The sequence below is a fragment of the Heteronotia binoei genome, chromosome 8 (genome assembly GCF_032191835.1).
Source record: "Heteronotia binoei isolate CCM8104 ecotype False Entrance Well chromosome 8, APGP_CSIRO_Hbin_v1, whole genome shotgun sequence".
Lineage (NCBI taxonomy): Eukaryota > Metazoa > Chordata > Lepidosauria > Squamata > Gekkonidae > Heteronotia > Heteronotia binoei.
In genome coordinates this window covers 10,433,815-10,461,015 of record NC_083230.1, presented here as the reverse complement: position 1 = coordinate 10,461,015, position 27,201 = coordinate 10,433,815, and the positions used below count along the sequence as shown (strand labels likewise).

Sequence of the window (27,201 nt, the reverse complement as noted above, 5' to 3'; positions counted from 1 at the left end):
GAAGGTGCCCCACCCTCCATTGTTTCCAATTGAGAAAAAACCCGAACAAAAAAGCAAGGGCAACAGAAACCCAGCAGAACACAATCAATATCCCAGAGAATCTCTGCAGTAGAATCTGAAGAGGGACAACCTGCAAGCCCTGCAGAACCAGAGCAATGTACAGAGTGCCCAGCAGTACCAGTGTAATCAAAGATTGCCTAGCAGGATCCAGTGTCATTGTGGCAATGCCAACTCAACAGGACTTATATCTAGCATAGAATCACACACCAAACTATGGAAGAGGTTGCAAGCCCAGCAGAACCAGGGCAATGTACTAATGCCCAGCAGAATCCAGTGTCACTGTGGTAATGCCAGCTCAACAAGATGGATGTGAAATACAGGATTATGATCCAAATAAGGGGAGGGGGATTTTAAGCCCAGCATAACCAGTTAAGTGTACAGAATGCTCAGCAGACCTCAGTGCCACTGTTGAACTGCAAGCTTAAAAGGACTGATCACAAAGCACAGCGTCACAAGAGATCCAAGCTTGCGGGGGGGGGGGGGAGAGGAAGATTTTGCAAGCCCAAAACAACCAGTTACAATGTTCAGAATGCCCAGCAGAACCCAGTGCCACTGGCATTGCAAGCTTAAAAGGAGTGCTCTCAAAGCACAGAGTCACAGCAAATCCAAGCAAAGGGGATTTTGCAGACTCTGTGCAAGAAAATGGGAAGGGAACACAGAAGGAACACTGGCAAAGAGGGGGGAACTGACAAGACTTGTTTGAACTGACAATAGTGTTTCCAAGGCTGGAGAATGCTACTCCCCTCCCCTGTTGCCTTGAAGTTTGGTAAACATTTTGTTTGTGGACAGTCTGTCTGTAAATGTATTAATTCACAAACCACCACAAACCTCCATGAACTGCTGGAAAGTTCATGTCAGTTGACTGGCCACAAACATTAGTTCAAGAACCACGTCAAAATTCATCACAAACCATAGTTTGTGAGCTGGTTTGTGCTCATCCCTAGTCCCGTCACACAGATTTGTGCACATGGTGCCAGGATCCAATTTTCACTGGTCCCCCTTTCCTGCTTCATCCCTCCAATTGTCCTCAACAATGTTCATTTATGCATTAAAATATTTGTTCCTCACCTTTCCTCTTAGCCCTGAGGAAGTCTACTGTCTCTCAGTTGCAGCATCGTGGGTTGCAGTGAGAGCAGATAAAACCATATTCTGCAGCTGGAAATCTTACCACACGTTAAATTCCAACAGGATCCAAGCCAGCATTTTGAATATAAAACAGTATTTTGTGGGGGTTTTTTTCGAAAAATTACATGTATACGGTTGCTTTTTGTGTTACCTTATTAATGCCCATGGTAAGAAAATGATCAAGTAAATATCGAGCTTCTGTCAGAGTGCAGGCACTGATCACAGCTGTGACATCTAGAGTCTCTCCTTCCTCCTACATGAACAATAGAAGACAACAAACAAAGCAGTTAGGAAAATCACCTGAATGCTACATGCTTCCATATGCATTAAGAGGAGGAGAGGTGAAGGCTTTAGTGAGCTGGCTGGTGTATGATTTATAATGTGGCTTGACTCTTTAGAAATTCAGGTGGTGCATATGGCAGTGGGAAGAGTGTTAGTAGGGAAAGACAAAGAACCACAGTGGTAGTGCCCACTGCCTGTCTAAGCGCCATCTCATCTGGAGATACCCAAGTGGAGACGCTCTTCTGCATACCTCTACTTCAAGCTCAGCGTTCTGCAATGATAGGTCTGTGAGCAATACGATACCTGTTGTGTGCACAAAACAGGTAGACCTCAGCATGCTTGACTCAAACCTGACGAGATTAATCGGATACGGCCCATTCTGTCTTACCAGCCAGCTATACGTTCCCTCTCCAACACTGAGCTGGCGTGCACGCAGCCCTTAGTTTCTTGATCAGCACAAAATGGCTGCAAATGGAGGCCAATTTTAACTATGTGATGGCTACTAGAGATAGTTTTGGGATCTTCTGGGATTCTCCTAGTTTGCCACTGGATGCTCTTGCTGAGCTGTGTTGAAGAGTCAAAGGATCCTCTTGGAAATTTCAACATGCATGCACAGTCATCTTGCCAGGTCACGTTCAGGACTTTATGACTACCATGACACCCATTGGATTGTCCCAGATTGTGATGGGACCAACACATAAAAAGTGGCCTATGCTGGATATCTATTTCTGTAAAAAGCACAAGCACTTAAATTGTTGATTTTACTGGGAGGGTTGAAGATTAGAGGTGTGCATTCAGTATAAACTGAACTGAATAAACACCCTCCAAATACCAATAAGATAGCTTTTGGGTATTACTTAAGCTGAGAGAGCCAGTTTGGTGTAGTGGTTAAGTGTGCGGACTCTTATCTGGGAGAACCGGGTTTGATTCCCCACTCCTCCGCTTGCACCTGCTAGCATGGCCTTGGGTCAGCCATAGCTCTGGCAGAGGTTGTCCTTGAAAGGGCAGCTGCTGTGAGAGCCCTCTCCAGCCCCACCCACCTCACAGGGTGTCTGTTGTGGGGGAGGAAGGGAAAGGAGATTGTGAGCCGCTCTGAGACTCTTCGGAGTGGAGGGCGGGATATAAATCCAATATCTTCTTCTTCTTCTTCTGAGCCCAACCCCGTTTTTTTGTTGCTTTTATTCAGGTCAGTGTGACCATCACGTGGGGCGATGTGGAGTTGAGAGCTCTGCACTGTCTCAGCTGGGCTTGACTGGCTCCTCTTGCATCTTGATTTAAACTGAGATTCAAAAGGAGCCAGCCCAGGATCGGCCAGGCCAGCAGGAGCCGCCTCCGTGCTGCCCCAGCTGATCCTCTCTTGTAGCTCCAAGCTGCGAGAAAGAATCAGCAGGTGCTGGCTCCCCTTTGCAGCTAAGTTCAAACCAAGCTGCAAAGAGGAGCCAGCCCAGGATCAGACTTTTGCAAGGCATGGAAGGAAAAAAAAGGTTCTTTATAAATGCCTTTTGTCCCTCCGTGCCTTTTGCAAGCCACGCTAAGAGTAAACGCCAAAGCAGCGAGTTCTGGATGGACTCGCTGCTTCAGGCTTCTGGGTGAACTTGCTGCTTTAGAGTTCACTCACAGTGTGGCTTGCAAAAGGCATTTAAAGGGCCACCTCTCTTTAAATGCCTTTCTCCCCTCCACTGGAAACAATGGAGGATGGGGAAAACCTTCTTCTGGGCCCCACAGAATTGCCATGCTGCAGATCTGGTGCCTTCACCTCTAAAAACAGTCCCCCCCCCCAGCCCCAGAGACCCCCAGAATGATTCTCCATTAATGCCTATGGAGGCTATTGACTATAATGTTCCCCACAGGATATAATGGAGCTGGAAAAAATTGGCAATCCTGAATATTTCCTGAATCCCAATACCATACCAATATTGGGATTCAGGAATATAGAAATACCCGAACCCCCAAAATACCCTTTTTTTTTTTTGCATGCCCTTATTGGAAGATAATTCATCTGCTGGAATATGCAGATTTATTTGTTTATTTATTTAGATTTATATCCTGCCCTCCCCTCAATGGGCTCAGGGCGACTCACAACCAGTAAAACAACATCACAATATAAAACTTAAAACAATACAATACAATAAGATAGCAATGTTACCACAATAATCAGCAGCTATCTAAGATCTTTAATGGTTATGGCACTCATGGTGTTAGTACAGTGGTATCAGGTGAGACTGTCAGGTCTGTGGCATGGCAGCTGTCTCATGTTATTCATTGAAAGCAAGTCAAAAAATTCAGTCTTGCAAGTCCTGCGGAACTGTTAGAGGTCCCGCAGGGCTCTGATGTTATCGGGGAGCACATTCGATCATGTGGGAGCTGCCATAGAGGACTAGGACGGCCTACTCTCAGTGGTTAATGGATTCAAATGGAGTCCATGCTCCTCAGGAGGTACTGAGAGCGTCATCTACAGCTCTGTTGAGGCCCTTGTATCTTCATGGGAAACCACAACAGGTTCAAAATGCAGCAGGTCAGATTGTCGGGGGCTTGCATAGCTGGTGAGGGAGCTGAGGCAGTGACGTGTAAAGACTGTGGGATGTTTGTATTTCTACCTGAGAGTAGCAGCAATTACACTTACAGCAAGTGTAAGTTAGTAGCCCTGCTGGAGAAGAAGATACGGGGACTGGAGGTACGATTGTCCACACTGCAGTGCATAAAGGAAGGTGAGGATTTTCTTGACAGAACCCATGAGACGCTCTTGAAAGGACAAGAGGAGGAAGAGGAAGTGGCATTAGCAAATTGGAAGAGAACCCAACACAGGAGGAGGGTTTGTGGAAAAATGTAACCCGAAGGAGCAGGAAAATCAGGAGATGTTCTGAGCCTCTGCTGCTCAGCAGTACGTCCCAGATCTCCCCACATTAATTGATTCTGAACCATTGGAACAAGGGCTACTTCCCCAGTCTCCATGAAGCTTGAAGAAAGTTTCTCAGAATCCTGTGGATAAGAAGCCTGGAGCTTCTGCTCCCCAAATATAGGAAGAGGAGGGTGGTGGTAATTGGAGACTTCTTGCTCAGAGGGGTGGAGCCCAAAGTGTGCCGACTGGACTTGTCCTCCTGAGAGGTCTGCTGTCTGCTGGGTGCACACATTCAGGATGTGACAGAAAGGACTGGAAGATTTATCAAGCCCACAGATTATTATCTTTTCTTGCTAATCCACATGGGAACGAATGATACTGCTTGTCACGGCCCTGAACGTATTAGAAAAGACTATGTGGCTCTGGGTCAGAAGGTGAAGGAGCTGGGAGCACAGGTTGTATTCTCGTCAGGAAGGAAGTGGGGAGGAGGCAAGGGCAGTGTGGCTTTTTCAACAGGTTGCTTGACCTGCTGCCACGGGTCAGCTGATCGGGGGGGGGGGGTTGGCCTTTAAAGAGCCGGGGAGGTGCTCCCCCCTTCCCCTTAAACTTGTGCAAACGGAGAGGGAAGGAGGCACTGTGGGGGGCGGGGAGGAGAAGGCGCGACGGGGGGCAGGGGGACGCAGTGGGGGGCTGCCAAATTTGGTACCCCCATCCTGTTGGCCCTGGGGCTGCGATGGGCGGACTGGCCCCGGGGTGAAAAGGATTGGGGGCCACTGATATAGAGGATGGTGTGGAATTGTTTTCTGTGGCCCCAAAAGGTAGGACCAGAACCAATGGGTTGAAATTAAATCAAAAGAGTTTGCGGCTCAACGTTAGGAAGAACTTCCTGACCGTTAGAGCAGTTCCTCAGTGGAACAGACTTTCTCAGGAGGTGGTAGGCCATCCTTCCTTGGAGATTTTTAAAGAGGCTAGATGGCCATCTGACAGCAATGAAGATCCTGTGAATTTAGGGGGAGGTATTTTTGAGTTTCCTGCATTGTGCAGGGGATTGGACTAGATGACCCTGGAGATCTCTTCCAACTCTATGATTCTATGAGGAGATCTTGCAGACCTCTCCCTGAGCAGTGGCAAGAACAGGGAGATTGGAGTACTGGGAGGCAGGGAGGTCAGAGGGTAGGCTTGGGAGAGCGGTGGCAAGAACAGGGAGACCTGAAGGAAGCGGTGTGGGCTCCCTCTCTCCATCTCTCATGGGCTCCATCTCTCATGACAGGTTCTTTAAATGTGAAGGGAGGCAGATGTGGGGGTGTGGGGCAGCTTTGCTGCCATGGCAAAAGTATCCAATCTGCAGGGCTGCTTGTTTGCTCCCCCTCACAGGGAGCACCCAATTTGGTGCCCCCCAGGCAGTGCTGGGGGCAAGCTACCCACTCAGCCCCCCCTAGATCCAGCCCTGTCTTGAAGCAGCTAGACCAGGGGTGGCCAACTGTAGCTCTCCAGATGTTTTCCCCCTATAACTCCCATCAGCCCCAGCCATCGACCATGCTGGCTGGAAGTGATGGGAGTTGTAGGCAAAAAACATCTGGAGAGCTACCGCTGGCCACCCCTGAGCTAGACTACTGATGTTCCAGCAAGTGCTACCTGCTATATCCCTGGGTACTTCCACCAGAGTTCCAAGCAGCTTCTGGTTTCTCTACTGCTGGGACTCAGACCTCGCTGGTTACTCTCCTTCCCAGCTTTCTGTTTGGGTCAGCAAGCTGACTCCCTCTCTGTTTCCTCTTACTGGGACCTTTTATCCCCCTTCTAATGACCACTCCCAAAGCTTACTTCCTGACTGGCCTTCTGCCTGTCTGCTCCTTATCTACTGTCGGAGACCCAACTGCCCCTCCCTCTGTTCTGCAGCTGCCTTCCAAGAGCTCTCTCCTTCTCCCCAGGGTTAGAGTGGGATGTGACAGGAAGCTAAAATGGTATTGGCCTTATGAGAAATCATAATCAATAAGAGTTAATATTTTCTAAAACAATCAAAGAACAAAATCCGGTTCTGATGTTTTAATCTAAATGCACCTATGAATAAAAACAATGTAATTCCCTAACATGAGACTGATACTTCTGCAAAATCTCAGCTGAGGTACCTTTGCTTCCTCCATCTGCATGATATTTGCTTGACAGTCAGAAATACTGTCATTGATGTAATCTATATTTGCTGTCAGTGACTCCATTTCTTCACTGATGTTGTGAACATTTTTATCAGCATCCAGACCACCTTCTTTGATTACTCTCTCCCTCCTTTTCGAAAGCTTCTCTTTCCTCTTTGTAAGTTCTTCACGTTGCTGAAGTTGGAAGAGTACATGGTGGGATGAGAAAGTTAGGGGAAAAAACAGCCATGCAACTATTTTGTAGTGGAAAAGAAGATGAGCGACATTTTATTGCATGAGCACGGGACTAAAAATGAATGCAATGCTACTTCTGTCACCACCAGCCTTTATAAAAACTGGTCTTCATAAAGCTCAGTTTTGACAGAAATAGTGTTACAATCATTTTCAGTGCTGTTTCAAAGACATATTTACATCCCATGCAATGTACCGTTGGTCTGGGCTGTAGGGCATATTTATTTTCAAGTCCCATGAGATTTGTTCTCAGGTTAATAAGAATGCAGCCTTATCCTCCACTTAGTGGTCTGAATCTACCAGACCCCCATGAACACCACTGGGGGAAAGTGAAGATATACCTTTTCTGCCCATGGAAATCTTCCACAGGATCCAAGTCAGTGACAGTGGGGCCAGACTTCACTGAAGAGTCTGGCCCCACTGGTGGACTGGATGGGTCATTGGCCTGATTGAGTGTGGCTTCTCTTCATGTTCTTAAGAGCTTTGAGGGGACATGAAAATTCTATTCCACTTGTGAGGATTTGTTCAGCCCTACAGCCCAGACCAACGGTACATTGCGTTCCCACGTCATGCAAAGATTAAACTTATATTTTGGTGCCCAAGTTTGGGGGGGGAAATTATAATCAAGGCTTCTTTCAACCCAGTTTTGTACATTCATTTCTGAATAGAGACTGCTGAAGGAAATGGTAACCCTTTTTTCCAATTTCCTCTAGAATTTGACAAAGTCTTAAAATGCTGCCAGGGCACACAATGTATTAATATAAATGATAACTGATGAATAATTTCTTTCTCCCCCAAATAAAAACTATTTAAATGGGTTCCTATTAAATGCATAGTGAATACCTTACCTTAAGTAATCTATTCATATCTGTCTCCATGTTGGATATGGTCATTTTCTGCATAATTATTTCAGTGATTCTGCGTTCAAGTAATTGCCACTTCATTCGGGCTGCCTTGGATGAATAAATTCTTGTGGTCATTGTTTTTCTTTGATACTTGCTCCTGTATGCAACCCCAAGATTTATATTGTTCAAAAGATATAATATACATTTTCAATCATATTCAGTACCAGTCCCTTGGAGACTTACTGAGGCTAATTAATGCACATAGTCCAAAAAGTTGGTATAAGAATAATTCTTGATACGATTACAGCTGCAAAATTACTATTAGCAAAAAATCTCACAATCAAATTCTGGATTCAAGAAATCTGGGATATTGTAAAACTATAACATTGCCAGAACTTGTTAAGCTAAGATAAGGTTGCATTAAAAAAGGTTATTTTTCTGATAACTGGAAACCTTTTTGTATTTTATTTTTTGTATTTTGGAGAAAGGAATTAAATATGACATTAGACTTGTACAGTTGGACCACACTGAGTGTTACCTATTGCTTACCTGTAACTGATGATTTTCAAGTGGTCATCTGTGCAGACCACACACTTGGGTTGTGCGCCTGCACTGAGCCTGATCTTGGAGTTCTAGAGCTCTCTTGAATACTGTTCTGGCAGGCTTTCTCCCAGCCCTGGGGAGCAGGCTTGCACCACACTTGCCTATCGCTGAGAGAAGCCGCCATCCTACCAGTTCCTTTTGCCTGCTGCCAGTAAATCCCATCAAATAAGATAAGTGACTGAGATGCCAGCAGTAGGGAAGGATGGTCTGTGTGTGGCTGCATAGGACCACTTAAAGAACATCAGTTACAGGTAAGCAACCTGCTTATCTTCTTCATGATCTCTGTGCAGTCCACTGGGCGGCTGCCAAGCTATGATGCAGCAGAATGGTGGGTGCTAGAAGGAATTACAAAGAATAATAAGTTACACCATGTAACTGTTGCAGAGTCTCGGATGCACTTACCTGGAAGACACTGCAGACGGTGGGTCAGTGGAAGATTGCTTTCAGCACTGTCTGACTGAAAGAAGCATCTTTGCATTCCTGGACATCTAAGTGCATAGTGAGACACAAAGGTGGAGGAAGTAGACCATGTGGCTGCATGCCAAATGTCCTCTAGGGGCACTCCAGCCAGGAAAGCTGTTGACGGCCCTTGTAGAATGTTCATGAAGTTGTGCAGGTAAGGGTACCTTTGCCAGTTGGTAGCACAGAGATATTCTAGATGTAACCCGCTTCAAGAAGCACTGTGGAAAAATCTTGTGACCTCTGTTATGACTGGAATAAGAAACAATAGAGGTCCTTTTGAAACAGGCTCATTCTATCCAGGTAGTATGCCAATGCCCAACAGATGTCGAATGTGCACAAGGCACACTGAACATCATCTTGTGGAGTGATGAAGAAAGCTGGTAAAACTATTGGTTGTGACATATGGAAAGGAGACACCACCTTAGAGAGGAAGAATGGGTCAAGGCAGAGTACCACCTTATCTTGATGGAAAATGGTAAACGGAGGGTCCAGCCTAAAAGCACAGAGTTCACTAGCTCTTTTAGCTGAAGTTATGGCCACCAGAAATGCCATCTTTCAAGAAAGTAGGTGAAACTAACAAGTGCCAATAATTCAGGTGGTTTTGACATGAGCTTGGCAAAAACCAGGGAAAGGTTCCAATCAGGTGGGATCACTTTCAATGATGGGTGAAGATGCAGCATACCTTTCATGAAGGTTTTGGAGACAGAATGGAAAAAGAGTGGTTGTCTGTCTATGGGATCGTGACATGCCAAGATGGTAAATATCGATGGAGCGGAGGACTTATTGTATTGTGGAAATATGCATCCTTTAGGTCTATGGATGTCAGGCAAACTTGTCAAGGGAGGACAGGCAAAATGGTCTAGCGTTACCATACAGAATTTGGTTTTCTTGATGCACCAATCGAGAACTCTGAGATCTATTATAGGCTGCTGGCCTCCACCTCTCTTTGGTACAATAAAAGTACTAGTAGTAGTAGCCCTTCTGATGAAGAGACTGAGGCACTTCTTCTATAGCCCCCTTTGCAAGCAGAGTTTGTATTTCTTCTAGGAGATGGAGGAGTGACCATAAAATGAGGAGTTTGTGGTGTGTAATCAATCCCTATGGTGTACCCAAATGATGGTGAAGATCCAGTTGTCTGTTATTAGGTTGACCTCTTAGTTGGAAAGGAAGGGCTGCAGTCAGGTCCCTAAGGGTGGGGTGATGGTAGGTACAGGGGTGCTCATAGTGTGAATCTGGAAGTCAAAAAGACCACTTCATTAGTGGAACAGGCTTCCTGGAAGTGGATGACATAGGCTTCTGACTGTATGACTAAGATTGTGTTTGCCATTTAGAGGGAAAAAATTTCCTTTCCCAGCTGTCCCGATTTGGTGGTGACTTTTGGGTTTAGATGGCTGGGGCTTCCACAGTTGGGATTTTGCTTGGTGCTGTGTTGGGAGGGTTGGTGACTCCAAGATTGTCAGCTCACTTATGATTGCCATCCACTGCCTTCAACATTTCATCAGGTCAGTTTAACGCGGACTCAACACGCTGTGTGAACAGAGCCATTGTGTCTCAAATTACTCAAAATGTATTTTTTTTAGGAGACTATTATTGACTATTAACAACAACTAACTATATGCAATACTATGGGATCCAGTTATGGTTTATCTTAAATTCAGAAATGTTCTACCAAATAGATCAGATTATAATATATGGTTGTTTACATAAATGTGTTTATTCTATTCCTTATCAGTATTTTAAACACTGAAACTGGTATTAGAATAAGGATCATTAGCTTTTCATTAACTATTCAGGGAACCTAAAATGTAAATTTGATAAAGATGGCGTCATCAATATACTACTTCCTTTGTAACTCTGTTTGAATGTTGGTTTATGGATACATATGTTGATCTCACACACTAATTGGTCGTAATGCTTGGAATGAAACCCCCTATGTTTGTTATGTCAGTTAAGTTTTAAAAATTCAATAAAATTTAAATTGGCAGCGGGGGGGGGGGGGGAGTAGTAGTTGGTGGAATAGTACAGTGATGAGTTTCTCGGTAGTGGTGACCCAAAAGGAACGTTGAAAGTCATGGTGACTAGTCAGAATTCAAGTCCAAAAGTGGATTGGATAAACATATGGAGCAGAGGTCCATCAGTGGCTATTAGCCACAGCGTATTGTTGGAACTTTCTGTCTGTGGATGCTCTGTATTCTTGGTGCTGGGGGGGGGGGGGCACAATGGGAGGGTTTCTAGAGTCCTGGCCCCACTGATGGACCGCCTGATGGTGCCTGGGTTTTTTTGGCTACTGTATGACATAGAGTGTTGGACTGGATGGGCCACTGGCCTGATCCAACATGGCTTCTCCAACATTAGCCTGATGGCCTCTTTTTTATGTTTTATGTTCTTATGAGTAGTTCCAATATGAGGAATGGTGAGGGGAATGAGAAGAAGATGAGGAGAGATGGTGCCTCACATGCGAGATCTGAAATGGAGCCCAGTGATCATGTCTATGGATGGATCCCTACATCAAGGAGCAGACCAAGTCAGCATCAGAGTCTGCATAGCAACAGATTGGTAAAACTTCATAGTGATGGGTGAAATGGTGATGAAACAAAGCGTAGTGTTGATCTCTGGAAAGAGGTCTGTCATATCCTCGTATAGGAATGATAAGATGACTGTTGATCTGACCAACTGGTATGGAATCCAGAATGTTCCCAATCGCTATGAGAGGAATGAGAGTGGACTGAAGGCAAACAGGAAGAAACATGAATAATCTCCTAACCCAAAAGAATGAAATCCAACAGTATGGAACCAGTTGCGACAGTTGAAATTGGTGCAGTTGGAGGTTGCGAGGTGTCACTAGGGAGTTCCACTGGAGCACCCCTGCTGGGTGGATGGAGTCTGAGATGACAGTCCAATGATAACTACAGGTGCCACCACAGTTAGTGCCAGGGTCTGATATAGGTGTTTTAACTTTGAATCTGAAGGTGTTGAATCCAAGACCAGCTTCATGGACTTGTCCTTTTTCCATTTAACAATACGCAGGGCCAAGCTTCCAGAGCATGCCGAATCTTCCCTCATTGGGAGGGGGGGTGCAGTAGAGGCTGCGACCTTGACGTTTGGGCCAAATGAGGATTCCATTAATTGACTTTTAAGTCTAACAGCCTGATTTCTCCTCCCTTGTTTTCTGAACTTCAAGTAACGTAGGCAAGTCTATGAGTTCTAGGAACCTCTCCCAGGAGTTTAGAATTGCAAGATTCGCACTTCTTAAAGTACACCGTCCCTTCCATAAGCTGTGGGCACCAGGGGAAGGAAGGGGAGGTGAGGACTTTTTTTTTAAAGTCAAGAAAGCTGGAGAAGATAAAAATTGAAGACAAGGAAAGAAAAAACACTTTGAACCAGTTCTGATGCTGAGCAATGACGAGGAAGTATAGGTGGTGCAGTGGCCAGAAAGGAGCTCATGGGACAGTGGTGTCTCTCAGCTCCAGGCATGCAAGGTGCAAGCCTGATCCCCAGGGCTGGGAGTAAGCTGGCCAAAAGAGCATTCGAGGAAGCTGTAAAACTCAGAGGTCTGGCTCAGCGCACATGCACAACCCAAGTGTGTGGACTGCACAGAGACCACAAAGAAGAATTGTTATTTCAACAAGCTTTAGATTTCATATTTATAATATTGTCATAATAGATAGTTTATCATTTTTGGAGGATAAGTTGTTTCAAATCAGGAAATAACGTTATTTAACACTTTGTTGTAATGTAAGTTTTTCTTTTTAAAAATAAAAGATTCTTTCTCTTGGAGAGGATATTTTTAATGGAGAGCTGAAGAGAGGAAAGAAAAGAGTAGGTCTACATTTTTTATTTACCAGAGATCCCTGGCCCAAAAGATGCCTATTTAGCCTCAACCAGGGCCAGAGCATTCTCAGCGCTGGCCCCAACCTGGTGGAATGAGCTCCCACTAGAGATGAAGGCCCTGCAGGACCTTCCACAGTTCTGCAGGGCCTGCAAGACAGAGCTATTCTGCTACACCTTCTGGCCCCCCCTGTGATCACCAACTATAAGCTCTTCAATTTTTTAAGACTTTGGATGACAAGCCCTGCCTGGTTTAGCTTAGGGTAGGGCATCTACCATCTGGAATCCCTCAATGGATTTAGCCATCTCCATTCAACTAATAGAGATGAAAGATTATACAGTTTTTAAAGTCTGATTTTAATGTTTTATAACCAATGTTGTAACCTGCCCTGAGCCTATTCATGGGAAGGGAGGGACAGAAATTGAACCAAATACATAAAAATTGAAATTGCTGGGTTCAGTGGTATTATAAACTTATTTCAGAGAGAATGCCATAAAATATACTAAAAGGTAACAATTTCCCCAAAGATGGATAGCAGCTTTCTGTTTCTGAGAAAATCTCAAGCCACCTTCCCTTTTTTATATTCACTGCAATGGAAGACCTTCAGTTCCGAAATCTGTTCACAATAAGAACATACTTTTGTACTATTCGATATTTATTTATTTGCCCAATTTATACCTCGCCTTCCCTGCCGAGCTATCTATACAGGCCAGAAAATAAAGCAGCAGCACCAAGAGTCAAGGCAAAAAGCCACATACTATGATGCTTCTCTAAGAATCCTGCAAGTTAAGATTTTTCCCATTACTATTTGCATCTAGAACATGAGTGTTCAAACTTAAATTTTCCTGTTACAGAACACTGTTCAAATTGATAAGATACCAGTTCTCCTCTTTCATAAGCAAGAAACAACTAGTTTTATAAAGGGCTTTTTTTTTTACCAGGAATGCACAGTAACGCAGTTCCGGCTGTCTTGGCACCAGGGGTGTGGCCTAAAATGCAAATGAGTTCTAGCAGGCTTTTTTCTACAACGCCCCCCCCCCTCCGGTTTTACATATGATGGAACTGGTAAAAGGTCTCAATAATGGAACTTGAATCCAATAGATAAAATTAGTATAATAATTTTCTTGATACAACATAATTGTCAATTCACACTCATCTCAGATATACCTTCAAAGTTAGCAACAGATGTTATCCCCAGTTGTTTATGCACAAAGTCCTACTTACAAAAAAAAAAAAACATTCAAAAAGGGTACTTTGTTAGGAAGTTTTCCAGTGTCATAATCAGATAAAAGAATGTTTATATCAAACTGCATCAAAAACGTTGCAGTGCCTCAAAAAAAGAGCCATATATAAGGACCAGAAAATAAAGCAGTAGCACCAATAGAGTCAAGGCAAAAAGCCTTCTCTAAGCTTTAAGTCTGTATTTATGTTTAAAAAATTAAAAGGAGAATGAATTGTTCATTCAACATTACCTAGTTCCATTGGTTGTGGTTGCTGGTATTGCTTGGACCCTGGCTACAGGTATGCGCATCTTCTGTTGTGATGATGCTCTTGATCCTTCATTCTCTATTGATGACACACTGGAATACTGTTCTTGATTTGGGTGTTCCGGCAAACTCAGCTTCCGACTCACCCTCCCACTCACTTTATCAGATAAAGGTCTTGCCTGGCGTCGAAGTGCGGTAACCTAAAACAGTCACATACACAACACCCCCCCCCCAACAATCCTGTAAAGTCACAGCTAGTTTATAAATCACAACAGTATCATATCATAATTTGCAATAATAGTTCTAAACACTATTTGCAATAGTGTTCTAAAATATTCTGGTACCTCTTCTGTTTTGCGACGCAGAATGACTTCTTGATTCCTCTTCTGAGCCTCCAAAAGCTTGAATTGATGCTGTAAAAAAAGAGCCATCAAGATTAAATACTCTTAGCCCCATCATGTGCTATGTTTATAAACTAAACCACCGGTTAGATTTCATGGAAGATTCCTCCATGCACAATTCTCCATGCACATGTCCTTCCCAGAGCGTAAGGAAATGCATTTGCCATCCTGTGAAACACTTCATGATCGACATGCCCGAGGATTCGCACAAGATCCAGGAACTCTAGCAAACAGCACAGCACAAATCAGTTCAGGTCACACAAACAGTAGAAGTTATACTCTGCTCAATTTCATCTATGCATTACCTCTCTTTTCCTTTGCTCCTTTTTCAGTTGTGCAATTTCTCTATTTCTTCTAGATTCATTCATTCTTGCTTTTTCTTGCTCTTCCTTCATTTGCTTCATCAGGCGAACCTGCATGAATACTTGTTATTCAATTGCCTTTATCAAGCAGTCTAATTTCACAAAAAACCCTCTCTGTAAAATATCTGCCCCATTGTCACTAGCAAAAAAACCCAAAACAAACCCTCTACTATTTTCCATCATTCCTTATAGTATCTCCATATTTCTCCTGGCCATTAATGCTATAAAAGTGTGGGCTTTTTTTGTTACAGTTTAGTGTTACCTTGGAACCAATAAGCAGCTAGTAAACAAGCTAATGATTTTATAAATTTTTCAGAGTCTGCAGCTACTCCAAGTAAACAGAGATGAATGCTTACCAACTGATAAACTTGCTACATTAAATGAACTACTGTGGGGAGAGAATAACTGTCTACCATCATATACACAGCACACATCTTGCCCACTCACACACATGGGGAAAGCACAAGTATGCTGAAATTCTCCATACTGCATGGTTAGACATTACAGATAAACAGCTCCCCAATGGAAACGGTGGGCTGGATCCTACTAGCTTTTCTGCTCAATCCTGTCCTATTCATTTTCTTAAAGAATCTCCCATCCCATGTAGATTTTATCCATGTGGGCACCATGAACCCGAGCATTGCTTTTTCAGTGGCCAATAGGTGCACCCCTCCTCCATTTTTCCAGCAAAAAGCTAGTAGGATCAAACTCTGAATACCACTGTAACAGCAAACAGTGCTTGCATCTACTCTATTCTATCAAGACGATTAACGTTTGTCATAAAGTGTAGTATTTATAATTCCCAGTACTCGTTGTCAACATTTTTAGCAGAAAAAAATTATGCCTATAACTGTCATTCATCTTCCAGGTTAATGCTACTTGTATTCAAGTTTATGTAATATTTTTAAAAATCCTTATTAGGGATGGGCACGAACCTCATCACAGACCTAATTTCATGACAAACATTGGTGGTTTGTGGCTTGCAAACCGGAGGTTCACGCCCATTCCTTTCCATGAGGTTTTAGAAGTTCACGAGGTTCATGCTGGGAAGTGGGAGAGGGGAGGAGCAAGAGGGATTTCTGAAATGGCCTGAATCCATTACAACCTGAAATAGGCTGAAACAGATGCAAGCCATTTCAGCAATCCTCTCCCCCCTCACTTCCAAGCATTCCCCTTAAATGGCTTTTGCAAGGCCTTCTCTCCTCCCTTTCATTTTGCTGACCACAGGGAGCTGCCCCCAGCAGGAAGGAGGGAGGTAGTGCATCACAAAAATGAACCAGTTCAGTAAATGAGGAGGTTTATGAAGGTTTATGAACTGGGATGAACCTCCATTTTCCTTGTCTGTGCTAACCCTTACCTTTGTTTTCTTCATTTCTGCCACATCCTGCTGCAACTTTTTCAATTGCTTTTCGTACTGAGACTGGTTCTTAAGCAATCGTGCATGTTCTTTCTGTGCAGCCTGCAACCTCTGCAGCTCTTTATTCATGGACTGGAGTTTCTTTTCATATTCAGTTTTAACCTTCTTTGCCTTTTCTTCTGAGCAGGATTCCACTGAACCTAATGAAAGCAGATTTTAAAATAAATCCTTAGCCCATACGCCTAATGCCTAATTCTAATGTCAAAAGTTCTTTTTTTAATTTCATTTGGGCGTCAGTTTTCAGTTCTACTACTGTTCAAGGCTCGTATACGAAAAGGGGGAGTCCACAAGTCGATCTCCAAGAGTCATTAAATTAAATCTCTTTTATACCAAGGAGCACAAGGGACACTGATAGGAGATTACTCCACTTAACCTTGCTATAATCTTGTGAGTAGAGTGGCCAACCTCCAAGTGGGGTGGGCGTTCTCCCAGAATTACAACTGACCTCCAGAGTGTCAGACGTGTAACTTAGGCTTACTGGTTTAACCTATAGATGTAACTGCTTGACATGACTAACCCCATTTTGTAACTTGCTATGACCCCTGTTCCCTACTAACCGTGAGAACAGCAATGTGCCTCCAAACCCAAAGCAATCACTGACCGCAAGGAGAGGAATTTCACACTTGGTACAGAGAACATCTGGAGCCTTTGAAGTTAACATGTCCAAGGTAACCAGCGGGGTGGCTTCCCGGGGAAGGAGATAAGAGAGTATGGGAAGCATCAACTGTCTCTGAGGGTGTGAGAATGATTTTATTGTTTTTCCTCTTTGAAATGTACAAAAGCCCAAGGCATAGCCTTGAGAGTTATCAAACTCAACTTGCTTCTAACCAGACTGATTGTTCTCAAATAAATCGATTAATTTTGCTACAAAATGATTCGTCTCTGTTTGAAGTTCCACGTCTGACACAGAGTAGAGTGATCAGTTCCCCTGGAGGAAGCGGCAGCTTTGCAGGATGGACTCTATAACATCACTTCCTTGTTGAGCTCCCTCCCCAGGCTCTGCCCCCAAATCTCCATGAATTTCTAAAAAGCTGGAGCAGGCAACCCTTCTTCTGAGGTAGGTCAGGGCAAAAGGACCCAAGATCTGAACTGTTATTAACATTTCACCCTGTTATACTCCTTTTACCAAGGCCTCTTAAGAGGCCACGGTCTTCTTCTTACCCAAGTTTTGAAGCACTTGATCTCTTTCAAGCTGCGTATCTCTGATCTTATGCTGCAGCATCATAAGCTTCTCCTCATATTGTCTTTTCAGCGTCTGAAGCCTCCTTTGGCTGTTCTCTAGCTCATCTATAAGTTTCTGCTTTATGGCAATTTCACATGTGATGTTTGCTAAATCTGCCTGATAATTCGCTGTGAATTAAGAAAAAGTATAACAGGGTGGGTTTAAAAATTGTGATATTTACCTCTCTTGATTAGTTTTCCGGGAAAAAACAACTTACATGGTCTTATTAATATAAGCAAGCTATAGCATCACAGAACTACTATCAGATGTCAAAATGGCTGCAAACGTATTTAGATCAGTCGTTCCAGATATATTTATGTTAACCTCTATTTCCTGGGGATCGATCATCCAAGAAGGAAGCCTTTAAATCACAGAAGCTTGTCATAAAAACAATACACCAATCAATATCTGTTTTTATGGGCAGTACTTGCTGCTGTGAGATTCAAAGGAGTCTGAACTCACTAAGTAGTGGGATCAACAGATGCATATAACACAGCGAGGGGAAATGCAACTGAAGGACACAATGGCAATTAACATCTGCAAAGCAATCCTAACCAGAGTCATGTCATTCTAAGCCCACTGTCTTCAGCGGACATGGCAGAGTGTAACTCTGCTTAAGATTGTTCTGCAGGACTTGTAGATGTTATTGATGTTGGACAGAAAACTGACAGTAGAAGCCCTAATGGCTCAAACTACCCCAATCTTGTCAGAGCCTGGAAGCTAAGTAGGGTTGACACTTGGTTGGCAAACCACGAAGAAACACTGTGGCTGCGATTCACAGGAAAGTGATGGCAAAGTACTTTTTCTCAACTCTTGCCTTGAAACCCCATTAGGTGGAACTTCATGAGGCCATTGGGAGTTGGCTGAGACCTGATGGCACACTTTACCTTGGAAAATGAAGAAGTCCTATTTTTATACATTCTAACTTGGGAGAAAGTTTTACATTCAAGTGACAGAGATAGGAACTAGAAAACTGCTCGTGAAGACAGTCTAAAATGACCTCTCATAGCAGCAGAACGGTGCATGGAAAAAAATTCCATTTCTTTTTGGTTGCAAGTGTCCAGTTTTGTGCAATTCTGACCTTCCTGACAAACAAAGTAGGTATTAATCCTGCAACAGCATAATATATTTCACAAAATGCTGCAGACTGTAATCCTCCAGTCTGTTACTAGACTGGACATCACCAATGTAGTGCAATGGAAAAATCTGATTTAGCTCTTAAACCACCCACAATTCTTTTTCACATCTGTTAACACTGTTGGAGATTGTCACCTTTTTCATCTGAATCGGAATCTGATTCATCTGAGCTTTCAACACCTTCCATGTCATCATCCTCTTCGTCTTCATCTTCCTCTTCCTCTTCATGGTCACTGGGCTCCTGACTTTCTTCCTACAATAATGGGGGGGGGGGGGGGGGGGGGTTGCAACTAATCCACAGTTTCCTTATTTTATGACCAAAGAGCATTATTTTAGTTTAGTCAGTTCATTAAGGCACATAAACTTCTGTGCAGATAAGCAAGGCTACTAAGTACGAAACAAAACTATGAAAGTCACTTATAAAGAGAAATGGATGAGCTCCCTCCAGATTTTGAAGGATTGCAGTTCAAGCAATCCAGGCTCTTTCCTGATGAAGTAGAAATAGATCAAACTACTGAGAACTTGGACCACTCTGGACTTCCTTCCTCCTCCCCTTCTAGCAGTATCCTTGCATATTTATTCAGAAGTCCCAATGTGTACAGTGGGCTTACTCCTAGGTAAATATGAACTATATTTCAGGATCTCTGTATTGCAGCTTCCCTCATATCTAAGAGTCCCACTCCCTATTCCAGGCAAAGAAAAGAAGGCAAGTCTTGTCCTCGACACCAACTATGCAGACACACACCCACCCCAATACATACAACACAAACACTTTATGTTACAAAAAGAAGAGCTCTGTTGTTACTTTCAGCTCTCTTCATTTTCTGGGGAAAACCTTTCTTGGGAAAACCAGTGTGGATTCCTGCTACAAAGCCACGGAGCTCAGCGGCAACTATATTACAACAAAATACACACACAATGATCATCGCTTACTACTTTTAGGTTAGTATCAAGTTGGTCTCCAGCAGAATAGCAGGATTCAAGCCCCATACCACCATTGAGACCAACAAGATTTCCAGGGTATAAGCTAAGTCAGAAGCAAGCTTTGGGTCTCAAAAGTTTATATTCTGGAGATCTTGATGGCCTTCAAAGTGCTAATGGACTTGAATCTTGCTCTTTGCTAGCACTGTTTATTCAGGGGTGTCCAACTCATGAGGGATGGATCTTACAAAAATGGGACTTTGTGGGGCTGGGCAATCTGTGTCATAAAATGTAATGCCAGGTTGCAGATATATAAATTTTATAAAGAACACAAGAAAACACAAAGTTTTTTTTTTTAACTTAAAATACAAACATGGTTAAAACTCTTGGGATATTGTATTTAAAATGGAAAGGTGGAGGAATAGTGGGATTTGGCAATGCGTTTTTAAAAATAAAGCATCAAGAAAAAGCACAGAGACCACAGCAGAAATTAAAAATATAAAATGCTCTGAGCCTAGGAAAACATGAAGTGGCTGGGCATTGCAAGCCTCTCCCCACCCCACCCCCCTCAGGTCTACTCAGATTGGCAATAGCTCTCCAATGTAATATCCTCCTTTGGCTGTGTGTTCTCAGGTTAGAATACTCACTAGGCACTAGTTCTCAGGACCATTCAACAAAGACAAGCTGGCTCAAAGTATCGACCCTTTATATGCACTGAGACAACTCCAGCAAGCAACAGCTTCATCTGGCCATACAAATACTAGAGAGTGAAACTACTTGAGCTCCACTTCATTGAAATACATTGAAGCACAGATGAAGTTGCAAGGAAAAAGTGGAATGGATTTTCCATTAAAGACTCTGGGCTTAGATAGTAGATATATCTGGGCACAAAGACTTTAATGGAAAGTCCATTCCACATTTTCTTTGCTGTTTCGCAAGCCCAGAACAGCTTCTTGCTGAAGCAGGGGAAACAAGGCAGAAGGTGCTTTGAAACCTTGGAGCTTCAAGGGGTGAGGACAGGAGGGAGGAGGAAGAAAGAGTTGCGGCCTGATTAAAGCCCTGGGCAGGCTGCTTGTGACCCGTGGCCATAAGTTTGACACTCCTGCTTTATGTCCTCTTCCTATCCTCTCTCTGTTTCAGGATTTCCAAGAAGCAACAATGTTTCCTTTATGAGTATAGTAACTTTGACAAAACTTTAGGTAAAGTGGTACATTTACTGTTAGCAAGCACTAATTTAGTTAACTCTTTAATACTTACTGCTTCTAATTCATGGTTCTCTCTTTCAGAAATGTCTCTCTCATCCTTCTTCTCCTGCTCGTTATCTGTGTTCTCATCTTTAACAACACTACAAAATACAAAAACAAACATTAAGTAATAAAAGAAACCCCAATGAGCAGCCTGCCTACTAAAGCACTGGCCACAATCTGGTGTTTCATTGAAAGCTGAAAATAAAAGGAAATCAACCAACTTTGCAAGTCTGAATACAAGTGCAAAAGGATACTGAAGCACTAACAAACAGTAATAAATATTCAGAGTCTTGAATACTCTACTTATAGGGGATCTTACAAGAGTTTTTGGAATGTCAAGGAGAATAAGTTATCCCAAATATTTTTTCATGAATAAAATTCTGGAATTTTAGAGTTCTGGGGATTCAGAAAAGAGTATGAGAGACAGTACTGACATGTTTCAAAAATGCAGAAGGGACACGCCAAGTGTTTAAAGACATACAGCTAAACCACCAGAAAAGCTCTAGAGTATTGTACCATACCATCATTCTGACTGTATCATACCAGAACAGTTTAAAGTTAAGGTGGGTGTAAAGATAAGCTAGACCCATGGAAGCCCTTCAAGTTATAGTTCCACATACCAGGCCATTAAATATGACCCTAATGACAAAAAGGGAAGAGAGAACAAAATCTAAATATTTGGATATTTCCCCCCCAGGACCAATTATCCCCTTCCCTTTTAAGTCTGCAGCTTCTTATAGACCACATATCACTGGACCTATCCCTACCACCAAGGTCCAAGCAAGGTATGGGCCTCACTCCATGTAAGTATAGTGGGGACTGCTATTGTCACCAGAAGCTGGTTGCCTGACCCCCCAAGGGGTGGGGGGAAATGTGACAGCCATGGTTGCTGAGCTGACAGCCCCCGTTGGGCCACCCGCAGACACCTGCCTCTGTTGCCCACAGGTTAAGACCACTTCTGCATGAAGGAGCCAACAATTATTGGATTTATGGCTTCCTTTGAGTTGGCCCCATATATACAGGCCGGCTCACAACTATAGCTCTTATCTAGCCTGGCTGTGCAGTGGTTAGAAATAAAAGAAAGAGGGCTAAGAGTTTAGGTTTGTTTAGCTTTTTAGTTGAATTCAATTTTTAAAAAACTGAGCGCTTCTTTTGTTACCAGCGTAAGACTTCAGGATATGATGCACAGATATAAAATGAACAAACATTTCAACATGACCTCCTTTAGCTGATCATGTCCCTACAGGGAGGCTACGAAAAGATGCTAAGCGCAAGATGCTCTGATCAATTAAAATGGCTATGGAAACTAATAATAATGATAATAATAAATAAGCTGCAAATAAATGGTGGGAGCAAACCATGGTAGAAGGGCCTGTAGGATACGTTTAGTAACACTTAAAAACTTCAACAGACAGCAGGTGGTCATCAGACAATCCAGCTGCAATCCTGAAAGCAACGGCATTATCGAAATACTCCTCTCGCAGCCTTTTCAGCTCAAGTCTATCCCGTGGCTCTCCCTTTTTCTTGATAGGGTTGTTCTCGGTGGCACAGGGTACAGGAGAAAGAAACACGTGTACGCCATCCACAATATAAGGGAAAAGCTCTTCATAACGCAGATCAAGATCAGAGGTTCAGAGCAAAAAATAAAATGAATATTCTGTGTAGCTGTAGCTTCTGGTATCTGCCTGGGCTACAGATTCCTAGTTGGACACGTATAGGCTGGTGGAAGGGGGATTAATGGAAATTAAAATATAGATGATCCAAGTATAACACTACTCACAACTAACTTATACCTTCTAACAGAATCATTAAGAATTTGTTCTATGCCTACTGAATCCTAGGAGTCATCACATCACAACTTACGACTTTCTCCTCCTCCTTTACAGTAAAGGATTATCCTACACATAGAAAAACTATTTATTAGTATGTGATCATATGCTAGGTACTACTACATCCATAATGGTGCCACAACTATTACTCCAGCCAATGAGGAATCATTGATGTCACCTAAGTTTTTTTTCTTAATTTGGATTTACAACCCAGTCTCATGTTAATGGTTTTACCCTCTGCCAAAAACCATTATATATTCAATTCTAGCACAACCAATACGTTAAAATAATTTAAATAAAGGTGCCTTTAAAGTTTCAACCTGTAGAACAGGGAAATCAAAAGTCATAAAGATTTTTCAGCATCTCTTTTTGATGCCACCTCCTCATTTCTTCAGAAAGCCGCCCTGAGCCTGCCTCGGCAGGGAGGGCGGGGTATAAATAAAATTTTATTATTATTATTATTATAAAGCATGTGTTCCAGTTACAGCTCCCTGGTAAATTTCAATCCACAGATTTTGCTTGATCTATAAAATTCCAAGAAGTAACATCAAAGTATTAGATGAAGAATGCTTTTCTTTACTTGATCAGCATCTGTGAAAACCACAGACCAAGGGAAAAAATAACATTCAAATCCCACTGGTATGCACTTCATCAACCCTGAGAACTGGGGATGCTATGAAAAAAAGTGCGACAACATAAAAACAACCAAAGCCCCTTCAAAACTAGGCCAACTCCGCAAGGTGAAGAACATGGCAAGAGGCACATATAATGTTGACCTAAAAAGAGGGTAACGATCCAATGTTACCTCAGTCTTATAGGCCCATCTCTTTGTTGAATATGGACTACAAACTTTTTACTTCAATAATGACTGAAAGTTTAAGAAAATGCATAACAAAAACAATATATCCTGACCAGATTGACTTTGTACCAAAGAGATTTTTGAAAAAAAATGTTTGATTTGTAATTGATGCAATGGAGCTTGTGGAGGAAAAAAAAAGACAAAAAATGACATTTGAACCTTTCTACAAAAAATGGTATTACAACATTTAAATTGTGGATCTAAATTGGATACAAAGAATTTACAGAATGCAAAAAAAATTAATTAATGGTGAACTAACAGAAGGATTCCAAATTGAGAAGGGGAACAGATAAGGGTGTCCATTATAATCATAGTTATTTATTCTTGCAATGGAAATGTTTACTTCAAAAAAAAAAGACAAGATTCCAAAATTGAAGGATTAAAAGTAGATGGAAAGGAATTTAAATTGAAAAGCTACATGGATGACATTGTTTTGACAATCTCCAACCTGCATAAAATGCTTCAACATGCTATAGGACAAATGGAAAGATTCAGATCTTCTTCAGGATTTAAAATTATTAGGAAAAAACTCAAAACTAATCTCCAAATTCTTAACAAAACAAGAAGAGGAAAGTATTAAGAAATTACAGGATGTGAACTAATACCAAAGTCAAATATTTGGGTATAAATCTTACTGAGCAAAGAGATACACTGTTTAAAAACAATGGAGTTGCAGTCTGGAAGAGAATACAAAAGGATGTGGAAAGATAGTCTAAACTAAAATTTTCCTGGCCGGGAAGAATTTCTGCAATAAAAATGAACATATTGCCAAAACAATTTTTTATTACAGATTATAACAATTAATATATAAAAGAAGACTTTGAAAGATTGGCATAAACAGATAAATACATTTATTTGGAATGGCAAAAAGTCAAGAATCAGATTCAAAGTCTTACAAGATGGGGGGGGGGGAAGGAGGAGGTATAGCAGTATCAAATATTAAGCTATATTATCAAGCAGTTGATCTGATCTGTATTGCAGAATGGATTAAAAGTTCAAGTAAGAGATTAATGAAATTAGAAGCCACAGACCTGACTGAAGGGTTGCATGACTGTATCTGGGTAAAGAAAAGAACCCAAATCCAATACAAAAATCATGTAATAAGAAATAGTTTGCTCAAAATCAGGTATTCCTTAAGAATGAGAAGTAGCCCACTGACCTCACTAGTAATGCCATCATTAGATGTATTTTATGACAAATATACAAAGAAACCTACCAAGACATGATAACTTATCAAGACATGATAAACCCACAAGGAGAAATTAAATCTTGGCAAACAGTTAAAGGAGGAGGAAAGAAGATACAACGGCTGGTATAAACTCCAACTAACTTCCAGACTTAAAGAAACTGCTCATGCTTACAGAGGTCAAATAAGAGATTTAACTGACTTTGAAAAGATATTCACCCAATGGAAAGACCATTTATTAGGACAAATCTACAAGCTGTTACTCCAATATAATACAGAAACAGAACCAGTTAAAATGTGTATGCTGAAATGGATTCAGAATTTTGGAGACGAGATATTTCAAAAATGGGGAAATTTATGAACAAAAGATTTAGAATTCACTGAGAGTCAAGCACTAACTAAAAACTGATATAAAACGTTTTACCAATGCAACATTGCCCTGAAACGGCTTTTTTTTTAGCTGGAATAAACAGAAACGCAATTCCAGCTAGCTTGGCATCAGCAGTGACCTAGTATGTAAATGAGTGCCCAATGGGCTTTTTCTACAAAAAACCTCACCTGCCTTGAAAGATATTGAAAATATAGACAAGAAGTAAGCAGGGATGTGCTAGAAGTGCAAAGAAGCAGAAAGTAGTTTTTACTATACACAGTGAACTTGCAAAAAGACCAAAAAAAATTTGAAAGACATACATGCTGAGATTCAGAAAATTTTAAAATTGACTTTGCTGTGAAACTGGAGACTACGTTGTCGGGAATTTTGCCAAACAACATTGAAAAAAATTACACAAACTTAGATACCGGTATATCCTAACTGCAGCCAGAGTAGTAATGACTACTAAATAGAAAGTGAATGAATCTCTTACTATTGAAAATTGGAAATATAAAATAGTAGAATTTTTATTTTATTTTATTCAATTTATATCCTGCCCTCCCTGCAAGCTCACGGCAGCTTACAAGGCCAACTGGCATCAGTTTAAAAAACAAAACTGTTAAAACAGCTATTACAGTCAAACATAATAAAGTGCTATATCCAGGCCGGACCTAGGACACCCCAGGCAGACTTATTGCCCGTGTGCTCCTGGGCTGCCCCTTCCCCTCTTCTCTGCAGTGCCACAATGCAGTACTGCGCTCCACTCCGCCCCCCCCCAGCGTGCTCCGGTTTGCTTGCCCCCCCCCAGCGCGCTCAGAGGAGCCATGCCAGCCTCATGCTTACCCGCTTTGGCGGGCATCAGTAGAGTGCTCTCACTTAATAGAGAGCAGAACAAGGCTTTGCTCCCCCTCCCTTCCTGTTCCAGAAAGGAGGGGTGAGCGAAGCCTCTTCCTGCTCTCTATTAAGAGAAGGGTCTATTGCGATGCCCGCCGAAGTCGGTAAGCATGAGACTAGTGTTTCTCCTCTGAGTGTGTCAGGGGGGCAACAGGCAGGCCACTTTCTCCCCCCCCCCTGTGCGCTCCGACGAGCCTAGTCTCATCCTTACCCACTTTGGCAGGCATCAAAATAGACCTTTCTCTTAATAGAGAGCAGGAAGAGGCTTCGTTCACCCCTCCCTTCCAGAACAGGAAGGGAGTGGGGAGTGAAGCCTCATTCTGCTCTCTATTAAGAGAGAGCACTCTACTGATGCCCGCTGAAGCGGGTAAGCATGAGGCTGGCATCGCTCTCCTCTGAGCACGCCGTAGGGGAGGTGGCTTGCCCACAACCACCACAGATGAATTAGACATTTCTCTTGGGTGCCAGGAGGGGCGGGGAGAGCCCAATTCGGTGCCCCCCACCCAGCACCTAGGCAAATTAGGCATTTTAGTGGGCGGGCCGGCCCTGGCTATATCCATGATGGCAGAATGTAGCAAGTCTTCTTTATGTCCTTAACATTCAAGTCCTCCAAATAAGATGAAATCTAAGGTCCTGGCTCCATGGTAACTATTGCAGTATAATCCAGGTGGCGATCTCTAATTCAGTAGTCAAAGGGTTGATGGAAGAGTTCCATCTTACAGGTCCTGCAGAACTGTAAGAGATCCCGCTGGGCCCTAATGTCCTTGGGGAACTCATTCTACCAGCTTGGCACTGTGACCAAGAAGGTCCTTGCTCTAGTTGTGGCCAACCTGGCATCTCTAAGGCCAGGGATTAAAAGAAGATTTTGAAACTCTGACTGTAGTACTCTCTGGGAGATATGTGGGGAAAGGCGGTCCTGTATGTATGCAGGTCCCTGGCCATATAGGGCTTTAAAGGTAAGAACCAGTACTTTGAAATAAATCCAATAAGCAATAGACAATGAGTGCAGCACTTCCAGGGTGGGCTGAATGTGTTCCCGCAAGGAGAGACCCAATAACATCCTGGCTGCAGCGTTCTGCACCAGTTGAAACGTCTGGATTTGAGACAAGGGCAGCCCCATGTAGAAGGCATTGCAGTAGTCTAGTCTTGAGATGACCACAGTGTGAATCACTGCCGCTAAGTCGCTGCGTTCAAGGGAGGGAACCAACTCCTTTATTAGCTGAAGATGGTAAAAGGCCGATTTGGCAGTGGCTGCTACCTGGGCCTCCATTCGTTAGTTTGGTCATTACAGCATACAGCATAGATAACAAACTAATGAAGTATGTAAACAAAAGACAGGTCAAGGAATCTGAAAGGAAATGGGAAATGTATTATGCCTAATATAAAATTTGAAAAAAAGTAATTTTTTTACAATTCTGATCAATATTAAGTTATTGAAATACT

At 42.6% G+C, this 27,201-nt stretch overlaps 1 protein-coding gene across 16 annotated transcripts in view; it reads right to left on the bottom strand.

The window, feature by feature from the left end:
* The window catches only part of KIF21A (kinesin family member 21A), a 188,248-nt gene that overhangs the window by 58,900 nt on the left and 102,147 nt on the right, over nt 1–27,201 (bottom strand). For all 16 annotated transcript variants that reach the window (XM_060244745.1, XM_060244751.1, XM_060244757.1 and 13 more), the window contains 10 exons: nt 20,631–20,718; nt 18,588–18,705; nt 17,255–17,443; nt 16,034–16,233; nt 14,620–14,727; nt 14,258–14,326; nt 13,899–14,113; nt 7,536–7,689; nt 6,433–6,630; nt 1,337–1,438 (listed from right to left, as the gene is read on the bottom strand). In XM_060244745.1, the coding sequence (XP_060100728.1) occupies nt 1,337–1,438; nt 6,433–6,630; nt 7,536–7,689; nt 13,899–14,113; nt 14,258–14,326; nt 14,620–14,727; nt 16,034–16,233; nt 17,255–17,443; nt 18,588–18,705; nt 20,631–20,718 (1,441 nt within the window). The remainder of the gene's footprint in view (nt 1–1,336; nt 1,439–6,432; nt 6,631–7,535; nt 7,690–13,898; nt 14,114–14,257; nt 14,327–14,619; nt 14,728–16,033; nt 16,234–17,254; nt 17,444–18,587; nt 18,706–20,630; nt 20,719–27,201) is intronic.